The 21,581-nt window shown below is 40.1% G+C and overlaps 2 protein-coding genes and 1 long non-coding RNA gene across 8 annotated transcripts in view; 2 read left to right on the forward strand and 1 right to left on the reverse strand.

Moving 5' to 3' along the window:
- nonC (serine/threonine-protein kinase Smg1) overlaps positions 1-2,531 on the forward strand; it is a 31,681-nt gene extending 29,150 nt beyond the window's left edge. Inside the window, exons 28-29 of one of the 2 annotated variants that reach the window (XR_015329398.1) lie at positions 109-674; positions 1,128-2,531. Coding sequence is in view for 1 of the 2 variants with exons in the window: in XM_022806667.2 (XP_022662402.1) it covers positions 109-315 (207 nt within the window). In the remaining variant the exon portion in view is untranslated. Of the gene's footprint in view, positions 1-108 lie in introns of both variants that reach the window. The other variant, XM_022806667.2, reaches the window with a different exon arrangement.
- Positions 1-8,683, reverse strand: part of LOC147755500 (uncharacterized) — a 26,760-nt gene extending 18,077 nt beyond the window's left edge. For both annotated transcript variants that reach the window (XR_015329403.1, XR_015329402.1), the window contains exons 1-2: positions 8,545-8,683; positions 3,471-8,462 (exon numbers count right to left, since the gene is read on the reverse strand). This is a non-coding gene — a long non-coding RNA (uncharacterized LOC147755500). The remainder of the gene's footprint in view (positions 1-3,470; positions 8,463-8,544) is intronic.
- On the forward strand, positions 3,894-20,529 carry LOC111251021 (uncharacterized). Of its 4 annotated transcripts, none has more exons than XM_022807167.2 (7): positions 3,894-4,032; positions 14,818-15,037; positions 15,920-16,041; positions 17,781-17,987; positions 18,772-19,078; positions 19,555-19,714; positions 20,043-20,529. In XM_022807167.2, exons 1-7 carry the CDS (start codon positions 4,026-4,028, stop codon positions 20,253-20,255), a joined length of 1,236 nt encoding a protein of 411 aa, XP_022662902.1. In that variant the 5' UTR covers positions 3,894-4,025; the 3' UTR covers positions 20,256-20,529. The 4 variants fall into 4 exon arrangements, with proteins under 4 accessions (XP_022662902.1, XP_022662904.1, XP_022662901.1 ...); XM_022807166.2 differs by lacking the exon at positions 3,894-4,032 and adding an exon at positions 10,179-10,311; XM_022807168.2 differs by lacking the exons at positions 3,894-4,032; positions 14,818-15,037 and adding an exon at positions 15,644-15,766.
- Positions 20,530-21,581: the final 1,052 nt, after the last annotated feature.

Here is a 21,581-nt window from a genome sequence, read left to right on the forward strand (position 1 = left end):
TAGGTACGTCTTAGGGGTTCAGATAAACTACCAGAAACCAGCAAAAAGCATGGCTCTTAAGGTCTGCGGCAGAGTATTTTCATTGAGAAAGGGCCCTGTTATTTTCAGGTAGTTGAGATCGAAAGCAAAAGGGAAGAGCAGCGTAATCGTCAGGGCATGCTAATATGGAGACGCGTCCGCGCTAAACTTGAGGGTCGGGACACACACGACAAATCGCACCTGACTGTCGGACAACAACTCGAGAAGGTTATCCACGAGGCTACATCGATGGAGAACCTAGCCCTTATGTACGAAGGATGGACGCCTTGGGTCTGAACAACTCGGAATACATAGCGACTTTGATGCTCAAAACGGAAGCGTTCCAGTCGAGACAAGGAACAGCGAATGGTTCTGGATGATATCAACCAAATAGGGACTGCGTTCCCTCATTATTTAGGGGAGTCAACAATGTCGATACGAACACGAACGACGAGCTTGTCACGTGTTCGTATGCAATCAGTGCTTGCCGAGTCTCTCTCCCGAGTCGCACTGCGAGTGCAATATAGGATGACTCTCAACGCAGACTTGAAACCCTGCCGTGAGGTCATCTGCTACGGATGCTTTTCGCACTGAACGAATGCTATTCATTATAGATCCAACAGCAGCAGTAGCTTTGCATATCGCGTGTATGGCTGGTAAGCTCCACCTACACGGTGTTGACCGATGGGTTGAAGTTGACTTCGTCCATCGTTTTCGCCGTATGTATATCGGAAGCCCGCCTTGAGAACGGCGTTTAAAATTGCTGTCAGCAGATATCTGTTGTTTCTTCCGTAAAGAAATTGTTGAAATCGCACCACAGAGCGTACCGCAGCCACTAGGGCTTGTTCGGTTATAGAGAGTTTGTATAAAGAGGCGCTTATTATGGGGTGCTTACTTTCGTATTCGTTTCGTCGCTATATCTTCAAAGGTTTGCATCTGAAGGAGTTATAGTAGCAGCGCGTTCTCTTACCATAATTTTTCATTAACGAGTCGAACTGCTGGTTATGAATCGGTTCATTCTCTTAAATAAAAGTGGACACTTTTAAAATATTGATTAAATACTTTGCATTGCTAAGAAAGCCGTACCTCTCTATGTTCGCTGGTTGCAGGTTCATACAAGTCGCTATGTCTACATGTTCAAAATGGCGACGTTTATGACAATGTCTCTACTGTTGTGCTTTCCCCCTCTGCAAAAGGCTATTATGTGAGAATATATATACGCCTTTTTCTGTGTATACACGTGATTCCTTAAATAGGAATCGCTGTACCTTCAGTTACTGCATCGTGTTCATCTAGGACAATGTTGGTCGTGTTTTATATTTATCATTGCAACTAAGCTCGCCGGCATATTGACTTGCTGTGGTGCTCTGGCTCAAGACCAAAAAGCAACGTTCATTTTAGAAAGCTCTATCGATTTCTGATCGTTCTCATGGGCAAACATTTCCTACATACATCACGTGTATCAGACGAGTTCTCTATGGAAATGAGGTTACGCCTATTTTTTTTTCTGATTTATATATAATTTGTCGTAAACGTTTTCGATAATCCGAGAACACCTCAGCCGAATGTGCAACGTGAACACTTTAAAACGGAGTTAGCTATAACAGGAGCTGATGTAAGTCAGATGATGGTATTTCGTCTAGAAGAGTGTGTCTATTTCAATATGTGTTATTAGAGTATAAACTAGAAAAGCGAGATTTGGGTAGACCTGAAGAAAAATTTATTAGCAATGGAAACTAGGTTATCCTACTATTTATATCCGCAAAGTCAGCTTGTTCGATTTTTTCTACTTTAGAAAAAATCGAACAAGCTGACTTCTTCAATACAATTTCGGTAGACGATTCATAAATCCTCGGTATAACATCGTTATAATAACATATATATATTTTGTTAGGTACATTTATAATTAACTAACCAACGACTGCTAACGTTCGGCGTCTTTTTTATCACTTGGTAATTGTTGGTTGATCAAATTTGGTTCGAGACGGAATATTTCTCTCCTTGAGCAATATATCAAAAAGTAAATAGCAAAAGCGGCAAGTAAGGCTAACTACTAATTTTGCAACGAACTTCAGTCCATACAACGAGCGAGTAGTACGGAGATGACCTCTAATTATTTGAATTGGTAACAATATAGGGACAAATGGGCCTCTCCGCCCCTTACGCAAGCAATGCCATATCGATTTTAGCGAATGCTTCTATACTTGAGCGCGCGCATATTGGGTGGGTGAAAAAGCTTAACGGCAAGCTTCAAGTGAAACCAACGAAGACTTACTAGCCATTGATTAAACCGTAATATTTATAACTTGAAAGAGGAGATGCAAACGAAATATACGTATTGGTCCTAATGCCGATATACGATTAGTCTTTACTACTAGTGACGTATTATATTTAGCGTGTTTGTATCTCGGTTTGTAGCGCAACGTAACTATGCAGCAACGTTTGGAATACGTTTTTGTTTATTAACAATAATTAGCGGGGATAACAAATAAATTAATTACATTTATATCTCACTATGTACATTTATTATATTTTACTACTGACAGTGCCAATCTAGCAAAGATCCCGTAAAAGAGACGTGCCATGGCACAAAAACACGCGTTTGTTCATATATTTATATTCAAATATATAATCATATTCAAATCCTCAATCCAAATAACCAAACTCAAAAATAGTGTCCGATAGTACGCGGGTTCACTTATTTTCACGACGATGAGAGATTCGTAGGCCTATATTCTTGTTAGAGCATTATTAAAGCCATCAGTTGAAGCCAAGTCACTTCTTCTGTCACGTCGAGGCACCAAGTTGGTCTACCGTCTTTCCTATTAATTAATTTTCTCGCCTTGTGCGCTTTTTTCGTTACCGACTCTTGTTCTAAACATTTTCTTCGATCCTCCTACATAGATTCTAGATAATGACAATTTTAATTAGCACAACAAGGGTGGTGGCCCTCGTCCAGAAGGTGTAATTTCTGTCTCTTAGTTGATGCGCGCGCAAATGTCACACAACACTCGTGGCTACGAGGGTCTCCCCCGTCGGAGCTTTACAGGGCTTACTCCCTGAACCATGTTATGACTATTTTTGTGCGCATGTTTTCACCGTCACCTAGGCGCATGCTGTAACAACTCGTCTCGTCGTGACCTACCAATGAGCATTAGCGATTTCGGCCATGGTAAAATGGCCGAAAAAAAATAGAGCCATAAAGAACGTTTGCCTGCAACATTTATTCTATAAGTGCATTTTCCACACATTTAGCTCGACCAAATGTGTTTTCCGTATGAATTTAAGTGACAGCCGTGCCTGTGTGTTTGGGTTATCGCTTTGAATATTCTTCACACGCGTCATTTTAGACCTCGACAATCGTAGTTGTGTTGCTACTATAGTTTCTCTTGTGATCGCTATAAATCTGTTTCAGGTTGTGCCTTGCTCTATTGACTTATTTAATTATTTACCTATATGTACTAGGGAGCGTGGTTGTTGTCATCAATGCTTTACGGTAAGCCAATTAGCCAGGTTCATCTTCCGCGTTTCGAGTCTACGACCAACAGCTTGCGACTGGACAGCTGTTCATGATGAACCAACTTCACAAACGGGTTGAAGAGAGCCATCACAGGTATATCGTCACTCTACTGCGAACGTTTGTCCTCTGTTTAGTCGCGTGACACTGCGTAGTGGCCGTGTCGATGCAAGCGATCGTCCATCGTTAGCTGAGATTCGAGGTCATGCTGCTACTGCTAGCGCTGGATGCCTCGATAATGGCGGGGAGAGTTTGGCAACTCTCCCCGCCATTATCGAGGTTCACGTAGAACAATGACGACCGCCCCTATGCTAACTTCGACAAATGCTGAATCATCCTTTTAGTGGACACAGAGAGGTACGTCTCATTACAGTTACCTGATACAATGAATCCTACGTGTGTATGAATGAACACTTCATTCAGTTAATGACGAAGCGCAATGATACTGAGTTCATATGCAGCCACGCTTTGTTGAGACACGTCAGCTAAAATGGCAGGTAAGAGATGAGTAAGCTTCTAAGCTTACTCGGAGATCTAAGCAATCTAGTACGCCATGTGATATTGTCTCTATTGAATAATAGGAATCGGATGAACCTACCGGGATAGACCATTAAGGCAAATCATTTATTTTTCTCACAAGGAGCGGGGATGGGATCAATTTTTTCCCAGAAAGTAGATGCGGAAGATAACCTAAACGTGGAATAGTCTCCAAAAAGGATGTATCGTTGATATGCTCTGGCCGAGTATGGGTTATCAATGCAAAGATCCGACAGCTTAAGAAACGATTGGTAACAAAGGCTGCCGCAAATATTTTGACTAACTTTGTAAAATATACATACAGCCGCTGCTTTTTGTCCAGTTATCCGTGGGAGGGGGGTGCAGGCGATCTTTCATAGTTTTGATAAGCTCACATTTGTTCTACGTCGCAGATGGTTCTTGTTAGTTGCACTGACAGTCTAGCAGCTCTAGGTTTCCAACTTCTCCATACGAGCGTCACGTTTACGAGTGTCGTACATCAATTTCAGATCTGGAAGTAGCGCATATTTTCAGCTAATGACTGTGGTTTGAATCACCGTAATAAAGGAACATGAACAAAAACAAACTATAAATTGCTCTTCAATAACTGGCTATGAAAGGTACGGGAAAGGAGCTTTGTTGAGGAAATAGACATTAAATTGCGTGAACCGTTTTTTTAGATCGTAAGGCTATACCAGCCATATTGGAACAACTCCAGAATAATTAAAATAAATCGGCAAGCACATGCGAACTCTCTGCGCTGTACCATCTATGATGTACGTTATAGTTCGACAAAGGATTGTGATAAGTTATGGCAACTATTAGAACTTACATTGCGTCACACACAGTCAGGTCATACGCTTGAGGGGAATCATACGTTTCTATATTGCTAGGCAAGATGATGGCTCGATACTCGATAACGCTTGCGGGCGATGCCGCTAGCTCTACCTGAATATCAAAATTGAATTAGCGTTTCGCCATAAACGACCACGTTGCGTCAGGACCAGGAATCGCTTAGTGGCCTAAGCTTTAACCAAGTTACAATGACGCTGCAGAAGCGCTGTTCAGCTATCGACCAGCGTATCATTAAAATCAAGATATCCTGCGTTTACCAAACAAGCTTTATTTCCACAATTTAATTTTCTGAACCTTAACATATTACTAAGTAAAGCCTTTAGCTCATCATGCTAGAATTGGCGGTCTGTATGAAGCGTTTGAGAAATGCTGATACGACGTCATACACGTACACTGGCGCATAGTGCTGAGAAGTTTCAGCTCGAAAAGAAAAGGCTCGATGTTTGATACGTGCATAAATAGCGATACTTTCGATAAAATTGTTTATTTTATATCACTGTCAATTTATATTACTCTATTAAATGTACACGAGTTTGTATTTTTAAAGCAACGATTTATTACACGTATATTTGTATGCACTTTCCGTTCCATATCCTCATTTTTACTAAAAGCTTTAGTTTTAAGAATACGGCCTTGTTTTGCCGCACTCCGTCATTCTAATAATAATACTTTGGTTTTTTAACGGTCGCTCTGTGTTCGCTTACCAACGCCATTGCTTTCGTAACTATATCCACTCTTAGCACGAGACTTCCGCACTGCGGCACTGTACAATCTGTTCAATCGAACACGTTCCAGTGTCTTGGCATCCAATTATCCAGATCGTTGCCACATTTGATCTTTTTCGACATGATTCGAGGGCTTTTTGATACACAAGCACTAGTCCGCGCTGCATACGTCCAACGGTAATATGCCATACGGAATACGTTAGTGCTTTGATTGCCATTGAGGCCCGGCAGTTGTCGACGAAAGGCGGGGGGTCGAGTTGATGACCAGAAGGCCATTCTTTATTCATTGCCATTCAATACTCATTGCCGCGAATGTTTGGTTGTTCGAAAATTTTAGAAGAAGTGGCGTTGTTATTAAAGAAAAAAAAAAATAAACTCATGTTGCTGATGATGTACTCAAATTTAAGTTTGGCGGAGAGAGTCTATTAAATAAGAAAAAAAAAAAAAACGTATCGTTTGTTCGTCCATGCCGCACGTATTCAGTAAGATCCAGCTATGTGAGCTAGTACCTGTCAGTCATATTATTGGCCCTACTAAATTCATCTAATATATATGAATTAGATGAGCATATATTCTAAGTATACAGAAAAAATTCGACAGTGCTTGCTAATAAATAATCTGCCTAAGAATATTACAGATATGGATTTTAGCTGTGGTAATGTTATGGCTTAATAATCTTGAGATAAATAATGTACGATGCGTATGAAAACGAATCTGTTGAAGCTTGTCTTTTTATAGGCGACAGAGTTTGATTTTAAAATCCACTTGTTTTTTTTTTCAAATTTTACTTAAATGATACACTCTCCATTTCAATTTTTTCTTTAAATTTTTAGCAGATTACTTTGGCCATTTTTAGAACAATTTTTTTAATCCTTTTAGCCGTACAGGTCGCATCTCTAACTCACAGGCATTCTGAATCGATTCGATAGTAAACGGCACAATCACGTAAACTATTATATTTGCTAGATACTACGATCATTTTAATAGCCTTAACTATATATAATTAGCGTTAAAATGTAAGGCTACAAGGTCATGTATAACTCAGGTTTCGATAGATGACACTTAGCTCGACGAATTATAAAGCCGATTATAATTTACTAGTCTTTTTCGGGCGTAAAGAATGAATCTAAAATTTATAAATATGTTTAGTCTGGGTTTGAAGACACGAATAAGCGTTGTTTTTATATGTCGTTCTCCAGGGCGAAGGCTTGGCTGTCAAAAATGTTTAAAAGGCTCGAGTATCTGCGGCAGTTGACGGGCCTATCATATCAAATGTACCTAATGGATGCATCGAGAATTTTATTGCGGCTACGGTGTGATAAAGTCCCGATTCCTTTTCACGATCCGTCTCTTAGTATTGCCTGTAGAAAAATAACGCCTTTCCTAGTTTTTCAAAATTGAGTCCGGTGCACCCAACTTGAAAGCTATAATGGCTATATAATCGAACAGGTTCGTCTAGTTCTCGACGAGTTACCTACTCGCTGTCAATCAACGAGCGTGTCTCAAGTGAAAAGCATCCTTGAGATCGCACCAAAGTCAGCGGCAAACTTAAAGGGACAAAAGTTTTTTATAGTCCCTTTATCATCATTCGTAAACAGATAGTTTTAACGAATCATTTGATAGTCTTCGTAGTACATTATTGTAATGTATTATAATAATTCCAGTCGTGTGATGTCTGCCTAAGACGTACATCCTAAACGCAACTTTCTGAAGTGTCCGTCATTGACGATACGTTGTCCTGCTCTTGTCCACCTCATACGTAAGACTGTGTGCAAAACCCGGACCCGCATGACATTGGACCGAGTTCTCCTATATTCGATATTGCATTTCATCTGTGTTTTGACATTTCAATAACTGATTGTATGAGTAAGATTAAAGATTCGTGATGTCATCCGTGGACAACGAGTGGCGGAAAAAATAAATGGCGCCGTTTCAATGAGGAAGAACCTATACGCTCTGCTAATATTCTGATCGATGTCATACTTGAAGCTCTATGCCGGTATCTGCCGTTGTGTCTTTACATTCGAATGGGTCTGCACATATAGAAATTACCATAGATTTATCCTAATTAGCTAAGCAGGAAACACAAAGCGAACCAATCCAATATCGAAGTTCCACAGTGAATGCTATGGTTTTGATACCGAGGTAGTCATCTCCACTTTACATTGGTTACCTTTCGTAGACACCAGCGTTTAATTGGTAAACCAATTGGTAAATTGAATAATTAAAATACATCACTGATAGTTTCTTTTTCTTTTTCTTGCCCAACACAAGTCCGAACAAAAAGGGATGTAAGCAAAAAGATGAAACGATTACACTGTTTCACTGTCAGTAATTTCCTGTCTGCCTCTATAACCAGTCTGCCCCTATAACCATTGTTGATCGTATCACTTATTCATATCGATAACTTACACAAATGCCCACAGTCGCCGTTATCACAGTACATCATAACATGATAAGTAACATTAGTTAATGTCAACAATTTGACTGAAACTAAGAACTTCAGAGTTTAACTTTGTAACCAAACATATTTTTTAGATACAGATGTGCTCATTTAAAGGAAGATAATGCAATCAAAAATTAAGCCGAACATAACTTTCTCAGTTTTAAGTCTGTGATCATCTATCATCAGATAAATTCGCATGGTCAATGCGTGTCTATCAATTTCTCCACAGAACCTTTTCTCCTTTTGATAACGATGAATCAGCCGTTTCCACCGGCGAGCTTGTGGTTGAACGGTGGCGATTACGGCAACGGACTGTCGAGGCATTTATTAGTTGAGTCATTGCTCTGCCTGTCTTGCTGAAGCCCTTTAATCTTGTTTATGGTACCTGGAAGTTACTCATGATCAGTAGCAGACGTTAGAAAAACAAGTTTCGCAACGCAACATACATGCTTTTGTGTCAAGCTCACCTGCTTAGTATTGCCATCTCGCGAAGTGCTCGAAGAAGCCACCGTCGTAATGGGCCCGCGCGGCCTTTACCTACCTACACTACAGGCTTAACACATCATTCTGCTCAACAGCTTGAGCAAATGTGATAGTTATAATGTCACTATGGTGGTCCACTATGGTGGAGTTGCCACTTTACGGTTTCATTTGTGCAAATAGATTGAAATCGACTTCCCGTCCGCCTAGCAGTGAGACATGAGAAATCTATTGATGGCCTCTCGTTCTTACTCGAGTCGAGACATGGACCGTCCACCGTTTCCATTGATAAATCACTATCGTTTCATGGCGGTAATAGGTCAGACGACAGTACACAGAACTGATAAAACGGTCGGACCGAAGACCGGTCACCCCTTGAGGCGTATTTTGCTTTGACTGCCAACGAACAGAGCAGTAATGGTGATAGTAAAAGAAATCCTTGGCCCAGAAGCCGGCGAAGTTGACGAGTTACACGGTCTAAGTGGCTAGTCTGAGCAATCATACAGCCGTTGCTGGGCAAATTGATCTCTTTGGTGTCCTGTAGCACTGTGTACGTAACCATACCTTTCACCGAGAAAAGTATATATGTACAGGTGAAGCCACATTGCAAATCGTTGGCGAGATTCAACAGCACGGCAGATTGATAAGCGATTGTCTATGGGACGATTTCTCTTAAGAAGGCCGTACGAGTGTTGCTCTCACACTATCAGTAGGGTAAGCAAGAAACGCTACGATAAGAGGGCGCGTCAGCTCTCTTATGGATCACAGCTGTCATCGTCTGCCGTTGACTGATGTTCTTTCAAATACGCGCAAAAAAAGCATCAATTTTCGACTGCTGGGCTTAATCGTATCTAGTAATAACTCGGGTTTATCACTTTTCAATCAACGTTTAGTGTATTCTACACTTAGCAGGTCTGCTGTTCCTTCATCATACTAGCCGCAGTCCGCGAATCCCATCGTCATTATCGTCGATAGCAGCAGTCTTCGGATGCTCGGCCTGAAATGGTGAATGTGCATAAAGTTTGGTGTGACGTATTCGGGACAGACCTATCGATGTAGCAGGGTTGTTACCTAGTAGAGCAGGCGAAGCCTTGAAAAACCTTGCCAGCTCGCTACTATGGAAGGAGTATTGGTTCAGTGGCCGCTGGCAAACACATCGTGATGCGCGCCAGCATCCAAACATACGGACACTTTCCGACATGTTCATAGACAAAACACGATCTATAGAAGTTAACTTACGAGAATCAGACGGAGGAGGCTACACGTGTAAACAATTTTCAAGCCCTAGTAGATAAACAGCCTCTCATAGCGACTGAGTGGACAACTAACTACTGAAGCGTTGCCAGCACTCGACTCGGAACGACGAGGTAAACACCGGAGGAGATGTTGGCCAAACAATTCTTGGAGGAACAGATCTCATTGACGACACGGCTTATCGCTTGGGACAGGACGATAGTTACGCATCGCGCAACAGTTTCTTTACCATTAATATTCTCCGAGTACTAAGTGTGATAAAAAAAAAATAAGTACTTAAGTGTGATAAAAGTCTGCGCTGTTACGATCAGTGACACTAAATGAAAAAACAAACAGGAAGGATATCTGCTCGAAAAAAAAGGTTCAGGTGGAAAGTTGTATCACACTGCTGGGTACTATGTGCGTGGATTGTGCTGGCTTCAGCGTTAACCGCAAACCACGAGTCAGGACGTTTATGAATATTCTAAATGACGCGACATTAATCAACGGAAGTTCATACGGTAAGGGTCGTACATACTGTCAAAGTTCTCTATATCTAAATCTAATCGTTGCTTGTAACTATTGCTTGTCTTCGTAATAATGAAGTGGGGACGTGTTAACCCAGTGAACTTACGAACGCGTGAGGTAGTTTACGTTTGAAATTGAATCTAGCCACGTTTTGTTTACTTGTAGAAGAGACCAGCCGCCGTCCAAAGCGTTGAGTAATAGCTGAGAAGCCGGACATGAGAATCTTCCACTGTAATATATTATCCGACACTGAAATAGCTCTGCATCGTGGAATAACTATCAATGTGATGTATGGCTTAAGTACCCATCTAAAAAATGAATTAGAATTTGAGTCGTACTATTACCATAGTATAGGAGAACTATTAAATGCGGTCCGTTCTTGAATATACTGAACGTCGCGCAGAATTCCGCCTGGGGCGACTTCGGAGTGATTTTTGTCATTGAAACCGCGCTAGCCATTATTACAAATAACAGTAGTCTACATATGGCCATTGGTTAAATTAGCATTATAAATGTAGATAAGAATATCTATGTCGGTGCACGTGGACACTTAACAGACCATTGGGTTTGTTTTTTCGCGTTGCTTTCGCCATCACGTAGAGTTATTTCTCCATATCGTGGTTTATGTCGGCTTGCCCAGCTACTCCAGAAGATAGTGTACTGCGAATCAAATGTCCTCGATCCTCATATGGAGCACGAAAAATGGTTAAAGTTATCGAGCATCGAATATGTCTACAGTACAGTTGGCAGGGTGTATTTCGCGAAGAACGCGACAGAGTGATTTTTTTGTGAAGTTTTTCCGAAGTTCTCATTCTGATTGGCATGAATCAGTAGCGACCTAAACTACGACTACGGAACAAATTCATCGAGAGGGGATGAAAATATTTGTCCTTGTCGGAAGTGCTACATGGGACACCTTGGGTTCAAGGGAATCCAGAGGTTTAGATCCACTATATCCTATGGAAAATGGTTGATCCCATTTAGTAATTCTAACATCTTTACGACTGGAAGGCGCTTTGATGGGCACCGTAGGGTATCTTGCGAAGAGCATGCTACCTATGTATTCACACTAGTTCGGTTACCTTAAAAAATGTTAGCGGGAGCCGTCGTCGCTAACCTTAAAAATGAATCATGTTTTTTTATCAAACATAATACAGTTATAATCTCTAAAACAGGTGCAGCAGTGAAATTGCCTGCAATAGCGATGTTTTGTTACCGAGAACCAAATGTCGTCTTAGGCCCCTGTTATAAAGAGGGGCGGTTTCCTCGCCCATATATCGCTGAGATCAGTTGAGGTTTTATTTTAGGTCAAGGCACTTCGAATACTCCCAAAAGTGTATATGGAAAGATTTTTAATGGGGTGAAATTTAGGCAAATAAATGTTTTAAGGATTCGTAAAGTATACATAAAAATAACGCATGGTATCTTGAATTTTGGACATTTCGAATAATTGTGCCAATAAAATTTCTTAAGAGAATTGCAGATTTGCCGTTTTATCGAAGATCGTGAGCAATTCGTGACTTTTTGTTGCTAGCAAGCTGAATAAGCACGTTCTGTGAACAATCGGCTATTATCTTTCACTTCACGATCACCGGCTCTTGGGGTCTATTGTGTTGAACCCATGCTCGTAACGGGTAAAATCCTCAAAATGACAATCCTTTTATGTTCAATGTATAATGAAATGCTTTGTAGAAATCAAACAATAGAAGATCTTTGCTGATTCCTCAATAGCACTGTCCGGCTCGTTGCAGGGATCTAATGTTTCGATCACAACAGCAGTTATCTTGCGCATAGCGATGCCTTACTCTAGTGGTATTGTTTTTGCATTTACCATTTTGTATCAATTTTAGATGACATGACAACCGGGTTGTGGGTATGTCCCTGTTGCTAAGGCACTGGGATCCGGTAATTTCATTTTGTTTTTTTTTTCTAAGCATAAAGTAACTGGTACAACAATAACATACCTTCACAATCGAACACTGGTTAGAACATCCGCAATTATATGAATGAAAGATGTATCCAACGGTAGTAAAGGCTGGGTTTACCCTATTATTATTATTAAATCAGCCTGACTGTATGCTGATTTAATAAATATTCCCGTTAATCGAACATACCTGAAACAATTTTCACTTATTATAAACCTCGAAGTTAACCCGCTAAATGTATCACATCAATCTAACAACATATCTGCTCGTGCAAACTGTTCCGACCTTTAGCACGATCGTGCAACGCCACTAACGATATCATCAAAAATATAGCAGTACATGAAGATTATTCATATCTCTTTATAAAAATAGCAGACGGTTAACTAGCGTGATCGGGATATCTTAATTTCCTAATCTATTCTTCCCATATCGACAACACTGACCTCTTTATTCCAAGTTAGTGGCCAGGATCGTGAACGACCGAGTTCTCTCACGGCTATAGATTCCTATAATAACTACCGCTTTTACAATTAAAATGCACAATATACTTGTTCTCTGTTTAGAGAAGGAAAAAGTTTATCTCTTTATTCAACAAAATGATCCTCGTATTAGCAAATTCTAGCAAAGATCTAACAATCTAGCAATTGACGGGTAAGTCAACCAGGTCCAAGTAATAATCTACGTGCTGCTAAATAGCACTAATCATTAATAATAATAATAATGATGGCATCATTGAGTATTGTAAACCTATAAGCCAGTCACTTCTTATTATAGTGTCTTTCAGTGCCTTTCTCTAAGCCTTCTTCTAATTAGACGAGGCGCACTTGAGCGTTACCCATTCTTGCTATAAATCTACATATTATATGTGTACTTTATGCAGAAACGACAACTAAATTGGAACCGTCAGGGGGTCTTGGTTACAGGGAAACCTCATCTTGAGATAGCCATTCTTTTTGATGAAGACAAGTAATTAGCAGTATGACAAGTGTAGGTAGAAATCAATATATAAATGATATTAATTTTTCGTTAGGTCAAGGGCCTATTGACCACTACGGGTTGTCCTAAAGATGCCTGTCTCGTAGCCAATTTGCAGCAAAAATTAGAGATCAAAGCTTAATCATAAGTGCAAATATTGGTAACATAGCACAATAATAAAATACAATTATTTTGAGTATATTTATTTGTTTTTAATCTGTAAAATAAGAACGTGTAAAGAGAGTGCTGTTCATGTTGTTTTAGTAATAGACTGGGTGAAACCTAATGTATATGTGCTACGATAAAAAAAAAACACTTTTAAACGTAATGTTGACAAACGTAGTGCTTAATCCCTACTCAAACTGGTTAAACTAGCCGTGTAAATGGTCAATATGCTTTCCTCGTCGGCGCAGGGAAAAATTAAAAACATTACCATATTTACCTAAACATCGGACGAAAATAAACAGTAAGCAGCAGCAAATCCTATTTTAGCACCCAATTAAAGCACTGGTGTGCATTGGGCACTATCTTCCAATATTTCATTACCTATTATTCGTAGGCAGCGAATGGGGCACAGAAAAAATACACAGAATCCGTTGTGCCCGTTAGGCTTCCAGGAATTAATTTCTTATCATTAATTGCTTTAATGGCAACAAAATAAGCTCGAGTATGTTATTAGTAGAGCAGTTCTAAAACGAAGTTATGCTTCTTCAATATCTAAGTTTTTCATGACACACAATTGGGTCCGGCTGTATTGTATGCCGTGCCATTACGACCGTAGAATTGATAATTGCCCGTATGACATATATTTCTAATTTTGTAAGACATACACTACTCAAACGGAAATTAAGGGTACCCCGAATTCTGTTTACTGTCATAGTCAGTCACCTAAAAGGGAAGAAAGTACGCACTAAATGGAACGAGCAAGTTAGCCATTTTTATAGGCGGGATTGTCGCTCGATCTGATTTAATAAAAGATTTAAAGCTGTATAGTGGTCGGAACTACAACTTGTTATCACAGGATTCGTCAAATACTGCAAATTGAGCTGGTCTAAAAGTGGCATAAAGACAGTATGATCATGATTAGATCAAAATTGTTCTGCTGGGGCAAAGACAAACCTTGGGATTCCACTGATTTTCTCGGGCACATTTTACCATTTGCCTATGAGGCGCACACGCTAAAAAAGTGAAAAGTAATTAAATCAAGTAACCAATGCTTGTTTAGGTTAGGCATGGTTTAGTGTCGAATGGACCACTTTGAGGTAATCGCACTTTAAGGCTTTAAGTTAGAGAGCATTGACGAGACGGGAAGCGCACTTAATCTATGCACAAAGAAATTATAATGTCAAAATTTTCATGGTAAGCTTTTTCATAGCGGCCACAATCATCTACCTATCTTAGTACTTGCCTTCTAGAACCACTGGAACAGTAGGGCATCTTGTGATGGCTGCTTGCGATACGCTTTATTTACCGAGAGCGTATACCATGCGATAATCCTAATCTGTCGTTTTTCAATTAGCAATAAAGTGAGAAAACCATTAATCTAACTAAAATAAGCACTATACTGTTTAATGTTTGGAAATCGGCATGTCAACGCAGGTACCTCACCGGTAATGACAGCGGGCGCTGCAGGAGTGGGGATAGATGATCCTCATCACATCTTTACGTGCTTCAATTGTTGGCAGGTCAAGGATAGCCTATGGATTGTGTCACATGCAGTCGATACGAGCGCTGTTGACGAGTGTCTTTGCTGCGCTCAGTGTCTGTGTGGGAATCTTATCGATCCCTCATTTGCCAGAGACCGGAGAATAACTTTGAGGTAGGAAATTCACATGTTTGCTGTGAATAAGTTCGAAGCGATGGTTTACTCCCCGTAGGGCCAGGCTATAGGTATTATACAGTAATGTATAAGCACTGCTTTTTATGGGATGCTTTGTTGTTTGTACCGTTATCTACTATTACGCTGTCATTGCTACCGTAACGCAGCTTGTCTGCCCCTGTATTCGATACCCATTGTGATGTCTATTATAGCTACGCCGTCTACGGCGAACCCCACCAAAAGCGTCTGGCGCTTGACTAGCCTTATCCTTAACTGTGGCTTAGGCACTGCCACATATATTGAAGGGGCTGAAAGCAAAAAAATCCTAAACATAAACATTCGTTTAGTAACCAGCTAGTTTCGTCGGAAGCGTTCAACAGGACCTTCTCTATCTTTCGGCTTAGATTCTGTTGTAACGAATCCATCCCAGAAAAATAGTCTGGGTTTTTAAGGATAACCATTTCTAATGATCGATTCAAGTGTGTCATTTCTATCACCGCTGGTGCTGCTGCTGCCAAGGCTTTCTGTTTTTCGTTGACGGGTATATTCCATTGTTTGCCAACTCAGTAGGTTCTAAGCTAGAATTAAGTAAACAAAAAGTTCATAATCACCCTCGTAGTACGGTTGCGCGACTACAGGCCTCTGTCACAGAGCTGGATAACTAGAAAGGGCTGGATTACCGTGTCTTTATGAATCAGCTTCGTTTAAACCTGTTAGGTTCTATATGCCGTAGGTTTCATACGTTTGAGTGCCAAGGCCCTGCCGATTTCGCTCCGTAGAATTTAACGCCTTTCTTATGTTTAATATTTTATGTCTGCGCAAATGGACATGCGGGAATTCATTTAAATCAGTTCTTTTCGCGCTTTGCTTACGGCTTCGTAGGTGTGGAGGTGATGGCTGTCAGCTGCAATTGGATGCCTGGACCAAAGGATCTAAGTTAGTCACCTCGTTGGTAAAGGATCACACAGTGAACTGCCCATTCAGACCCGTATTTTGTCCAAAAGGTACAAGTGATTCATCATTTTGTGCGAATTCCGTCTGTATTTTATACAACATATATAAAACAAATACTGTGAACTAGCGAAGATGCTCGTTGAATCGTATTTCCACTGAGTCCACTCTGCTTTTTTTTATTATGTCTTTCTATATACGACTTCTAACATATTGCTTCAGGCCTTAGCAAGTTCTTACACGAAACGCACTGTGATAAACCGAATAGGACCGATGACATGAGTGCCTTTAGATAACCTAATGTAAGCTCTAGTTTATTTAGTACAAACTTCACATTTTTCCATATTAAATGAGGTCGCCTTTTGACCGTATGAAGTGAAATACTCAGCTTACGTGTTAGTGCCTCAAGAGGCTGCGTAAACATTGAATCTACCGCATAGCCCATGATCGACCATTAACTGGTTCAGTATTCAATTGTAAAACAGTGAATTAGCTTGTGCTCTTAATAAGCAGTAAGTTCAGCGGTGCTTTACCTATAAGAAGGTTCTCCGCTCTTAAATCCTAGTAGCTTCCTGTTGCCAGGTTACCCAGTACATATATCTATACATGTCTCAATCAGCATATAGTTAGCGAACATCTTATTTCGTCTGCATTGTTGTTTCGTCAAAATTTACAAATATGAGACAGCTACGAAATTTGATGGGGTAACGGCAGACTCAACCTTACAAACCAGATACAATTACCATTGCGAGCAGTCGAGTAATATCTGAAACTAAAGCAAGATGACTGTGATGTGATGCATACGATCGGATCGACCGGATGTCAGACAGCTTGTCGTAGCCATATTAGTGTAGTCCATAATGACGGCAACAAAGGCACCTTTAAATGTCAGATGTTTAGTTGCAGATTTGTGTTTTCCTAGGTAAGCGAGACATCGGTTTGATATATTTTATAAAATGAATGTTTTTTTTTTGTGGCTATCTAAAATAATCTAATAGTTTGGAATTTATTTAGAAGGTAATCTGAGTTTCGGAGATGGGCACGAAGTGCTATTCCATTGCAGTGAGTTTTTTTTAATTATAAAAAAGCAGTATAATTTTAAAACGGTTTTCATTTGCGAACCAATTTTTGTAGTCTATCAACGAAAGTATGCCAATGCTTAAATACATAGGGTCACTAGGGTGTAACCTATGGTTAACCGATGCCAAACGCGTAATGAAATGGCCCCAACTGGTGTAGTACTAAATGCAAGAGTGGAATAATCATGAGTATCAATAGTGTGTATTCTACGGCATCGGTGTTGTTTATATCTGAATAAATCTTACTATAAGGTAACCGTGTTAGTAGGCGTTTACCCGAAACTTTCGACACGATAGGTATCTAAGTCAAGGTTCATTCGTTTCTATTCCGTTTGATTAAGCACTAATAATGATTGTGCTCCTAACGTGTAGTAAGCTGAAATTGTTTGTAAAAATAACGACAGCTGATTGATTTTTGTCATGTAGAATGGCTATAAAAATGTTGCTAGGCGCAGATAGGTTACAGAGGTATATGAGTGGTATATAGATGAATGATAGGTTTCTACGTAACCGAAATAGTGCTACGTTAAATGACACTATGTATAGCATGATAGTTCACGTATAGTGGCTGCAATTGTAACGTGGTTTTTCCTCGGTGCGGTGTCGGAGCGTCTTCATCTATTGATAATAACATCGCGTCTGTGGACGGATACTCATCTGTAGGGTTTTCTCCTAATCGTTAAGCTTCATCTGATTTGTTTGTAACCGATCAGGCTGTAAGGCAGTACTGCGCAGGCAGGATCAGTCACTGCACGAAGAGTCTTGCCCGTTGTCGACACGTAGTTTTGAGAGGGAATCACAAAAGATGCAGGACGTGGAGAAAAGGCTGGTTATTCCAGCCTCGCAGATGCGCTACCGTCAGTTGGCGAATGTGCCTACAACTGCAGTACGAAAGGAAGCTAGGAGCGTTTTCCAGCAAGGTATGGCCGTGTTGACGCTAGTATAATCTCTAGTGTGATATGTTCGATGCTGATCATTAGAAGAAGTCAATTTAGCTAAAATTTTGTAGCTCATACGGTCACTATCATTGAATCTTTATAGCACGATTTGTTTACGAAAGTCACTGACTGTTGCAAATGGGAAACCTTTTGGAATATTTTTTCCTGTGGTAAAGATTTACCACACACCTAATTACCTCTCCGCTTCTTTCATTGTGTTCGGTAAATGTAATTCTTACAACGACAATAATCTGTCGTCTATAATAACCGCACGCCGTATATAGCATATGGGATTCACCAGTACGATGAGAATACTTAGACTATCCGACAGCTACAAGAAATTTCACCGCATAACGGCACGAATAGGGCTGTCCTTTTCTCCTGCCCTTCACCTAAAACACCAACGCCTAGAATTCAAAACTCAATACTTTTTCCTCTTCCCCATAAATTTAATTGAGCGCGTCAAACATAGACGTTGAACGATAGTAATCAACCGACTAAAACAGGTTCCACAGTTACAACCTCACACAGGTCAATTAGCCAAAAGAAATAAATTTTGCCTGTTTCATATAACTATTTGTGCGTCCACTAAATTTATATACGGACGATAACTGAACTTTTTTTTTGATGAATGAATTACCCCCGCATCAAACCACGTACTTTCCACTAATTAATTATTTTTGTAGGGCACCGAGTTTGGTTAGAAATATTTTCTTATATTTCTTCGCGCATAAAATAAACCTGCCACAATTTACTCACGTGGCAGGTCACCATGAAAGTCTACGACAGGATGCCGTGATCGTCTGTCAGCGTTCAACAGCAGCTCCGGTGTGTGATCAAACTCAAAACGAAGAAAATGGCTCGTCGCCTCCAGCGGGATCCCGGCCAGGCGTCACTTCCAGGCGAGGAGAGGTCCCTACAGCATTGCGCAGATCGTCAGTGGAAAGTCCTGCTTCGAGTTTAGCCGAGACATCTTTTAAACAACTCACAAACGGTCTTAACAACGGCTCTCCGCCCCGGGCGTACAATATGTCTGACGAGACACTAGAACAACTTGAAAAAGCTCGGCTTGCGTAAGTGCTCTAGAGCAATAGCCCTCAGTAAAAACGTGTTTGTCTACTAAGCTCAAGGAAGCTTTAGGTGGTCCAGGGTCGAAAGTGGGATAGGCACATTTTGTTTCATACTGGGAATAGCCAGCCGTGTGAACAAATGTTCGACGGCAGTAGCACGGGACGTAGAAACTGGACGTACTTATTTAGGTAGACCAGATGTATTCGGTACGGTTCGGTGACACGGCCATCGCTAGAGGTATGAATAATTCTGTAGACCTCTTTATCGTCCCAGAGGTAAGGAAACAGAAAAAGTGCGTGTTTAATGAGCTGGTTTAAACTGTTTAAACAAACTAGAGTGATGATCGCCATAGTAGTAACGCGGGACTTTAAACTGTAGTTACTAAAACCCTGGTAGGTTATTTTGCGGCGGTTAGATGTTTTTACATTCATTGAACGTCACTATGTTTTGAATGTATGCGTATGGAAACCCGGAACAGACTGGAACGCGAATGCATCAAAGTTCCTGATGGTGTATCGTGCTTGCCAGATGTTATTGCTCAAAGAATTAACAATGAGGATGCTGAACTTCGCGATCGTGTCGAGAAGCTCGAGGAGCTCATAGTCACCACTCGTGCCCAGTTGGAAAAAGCTTTCGCCGTAAGTTGCGTCACCCTGTGGGTGTTCAAAAAAATCGCATATTACATGCTAATGTTAGTGATTTTCTTCTTTCAGTTCAAAAATAATAACACCTTATAATTGATCTGTGGCGTTATTTCTTATCTAACAATGTGGATTACATGCCCAATACGAACGGCACATATTTATTATTTCATATAGCGATTTAGCAGCCATTTAAATTATAGCTGAGTAAGATTCGTACGCACATATCTGCATGAGCATTGGAAAGTTGTTCTGAACACCTAATTAACACCAAATCTAATGCAGAAATCAGCAAATAACATAAGACATATCCGCTTGATTTCAGGAGAACCGCAATCTTCGAGCCCTGTTGGCATCAGAGCATAAGCTTCACGAGCTTCACGTTACAAAACTTCGCGATGAAGTTGAGATTCTTCGCTCGATAGTGTACCGCTCCTTCCGGCAAAATACTAATAGTTCTAGCAGTGACGATAGTAGCCACGGGACAAAAATGTGTTCGCCGAAGAGCACTCGGCAAGGCTCCATTGTCAATAAGTGAAGAAAACATTGGACTTGAGGCTTTTGAATATGTTAAATCAATTTCTTGAAGCACAAGTCTACCCGCCAGTGATTAAATCGCTGATCGAAAAATACTAACTGATTTTGATAACTGACAGAACAGAGGTATCCTGTCGAATATCGTTATAGTATATGCTTGTACATATAGTGCTAGTGTTAGACATAATTCAATGTAAGATATATATATATATATATAAGAGGATATCGTAGGTCGCCTCATGATAATAAAGACACTGTTGTGTTACCAGTTTCAATACGGTTATTATATTATAAATATATCCACTAAATCTTGATTCCTAATACGGCTGAAAATGACTAGTAGAATAGACGTTATATGATCTTCCCAATTTTAATTGTCTTGGAAAGAGTATGTTTATCTAATTTTCTTTTCATTTATTTAAAAGGCTTCCAAAAGTTTCAAACAGAACTATCAGACGACAAAGTGGTACCTTCTACGTACTGAAAAAACTTCCGATTGAGCTACGAAGAACCTACGTTAGTGATCGATTCTGTCTGCTACACAATACTTACTAATGCAGTTTTCGTTTAATTATTCTTTATTAGTAAGTGCCGTTTTATTCAGAGTTGCATCAAAAGCTGTCAGAAGAAGATTCCTCTGCAGATACGTGCTTTCAGTATTCTGCACAGTAGGTGCAATTAGTAAATCAGAAATCGATCTGAAATTACTATACCACTAGCAAAGGTCTAGATCTATACCTATTAATATTTACTACCTAACCTAACCTAGACAATTTAACGGCAGTTTCATTAGATGGATGACATTGTAATAGTAATATTAAAATTGTGTTCCTCGTATGTTAGTCGGGAACACATCTGGAATTGGTAACTTATCATACGAAATAAACTGTAGGCAGAGGTAAAATGAAAAGTGAAAAGCTAGTTCTTAATCATCATGCGGTGCTGCAAGATGGCAGTATTAGCGCCTACAAAGCGGAAAACGTAGGAGGAGAAACAGTGACTAATAGTTCTGACCAACATCTACATTCAACTAACGTCGAGGTGGATCTTTAATTTTGAGAAGATTCGAATAAGGCAGTGAAAAGCAAGTGTATATTGTTTTTAAATTTTTAAGAAATATTTTTCTTCTTCTTCTTCATGACTTTCCTTTTGAAGAATGCTTTATTATATTTTATCGGCATATTTAAGTAGCGATTTTTATCATTTTATTGGCTGTACAAACCGAATAAACCTATGACTTGAAGCGTTAATTTTTTTCTCGAAGGATCTGCATGCGATGGCTACACGAAGGTAGATTTGCCCACCTTCGACAACCTCTCTGATGTGG

This window comes from Varroa destructor, unplaced genomic scaffold (genome assembly GCF_002443255.2).
Source record: "Varroa destructor unplaced genomic scaffold, Vdes_3.0 BEIS01000005.1, whole genome shotgun sequence".
Taxonomy (NCBI): Eukaryota; Metazoa; Arthropoda; class Arachnida; order Mesostigmata; family Varroidae; genus Varroa; species Varroa destructor.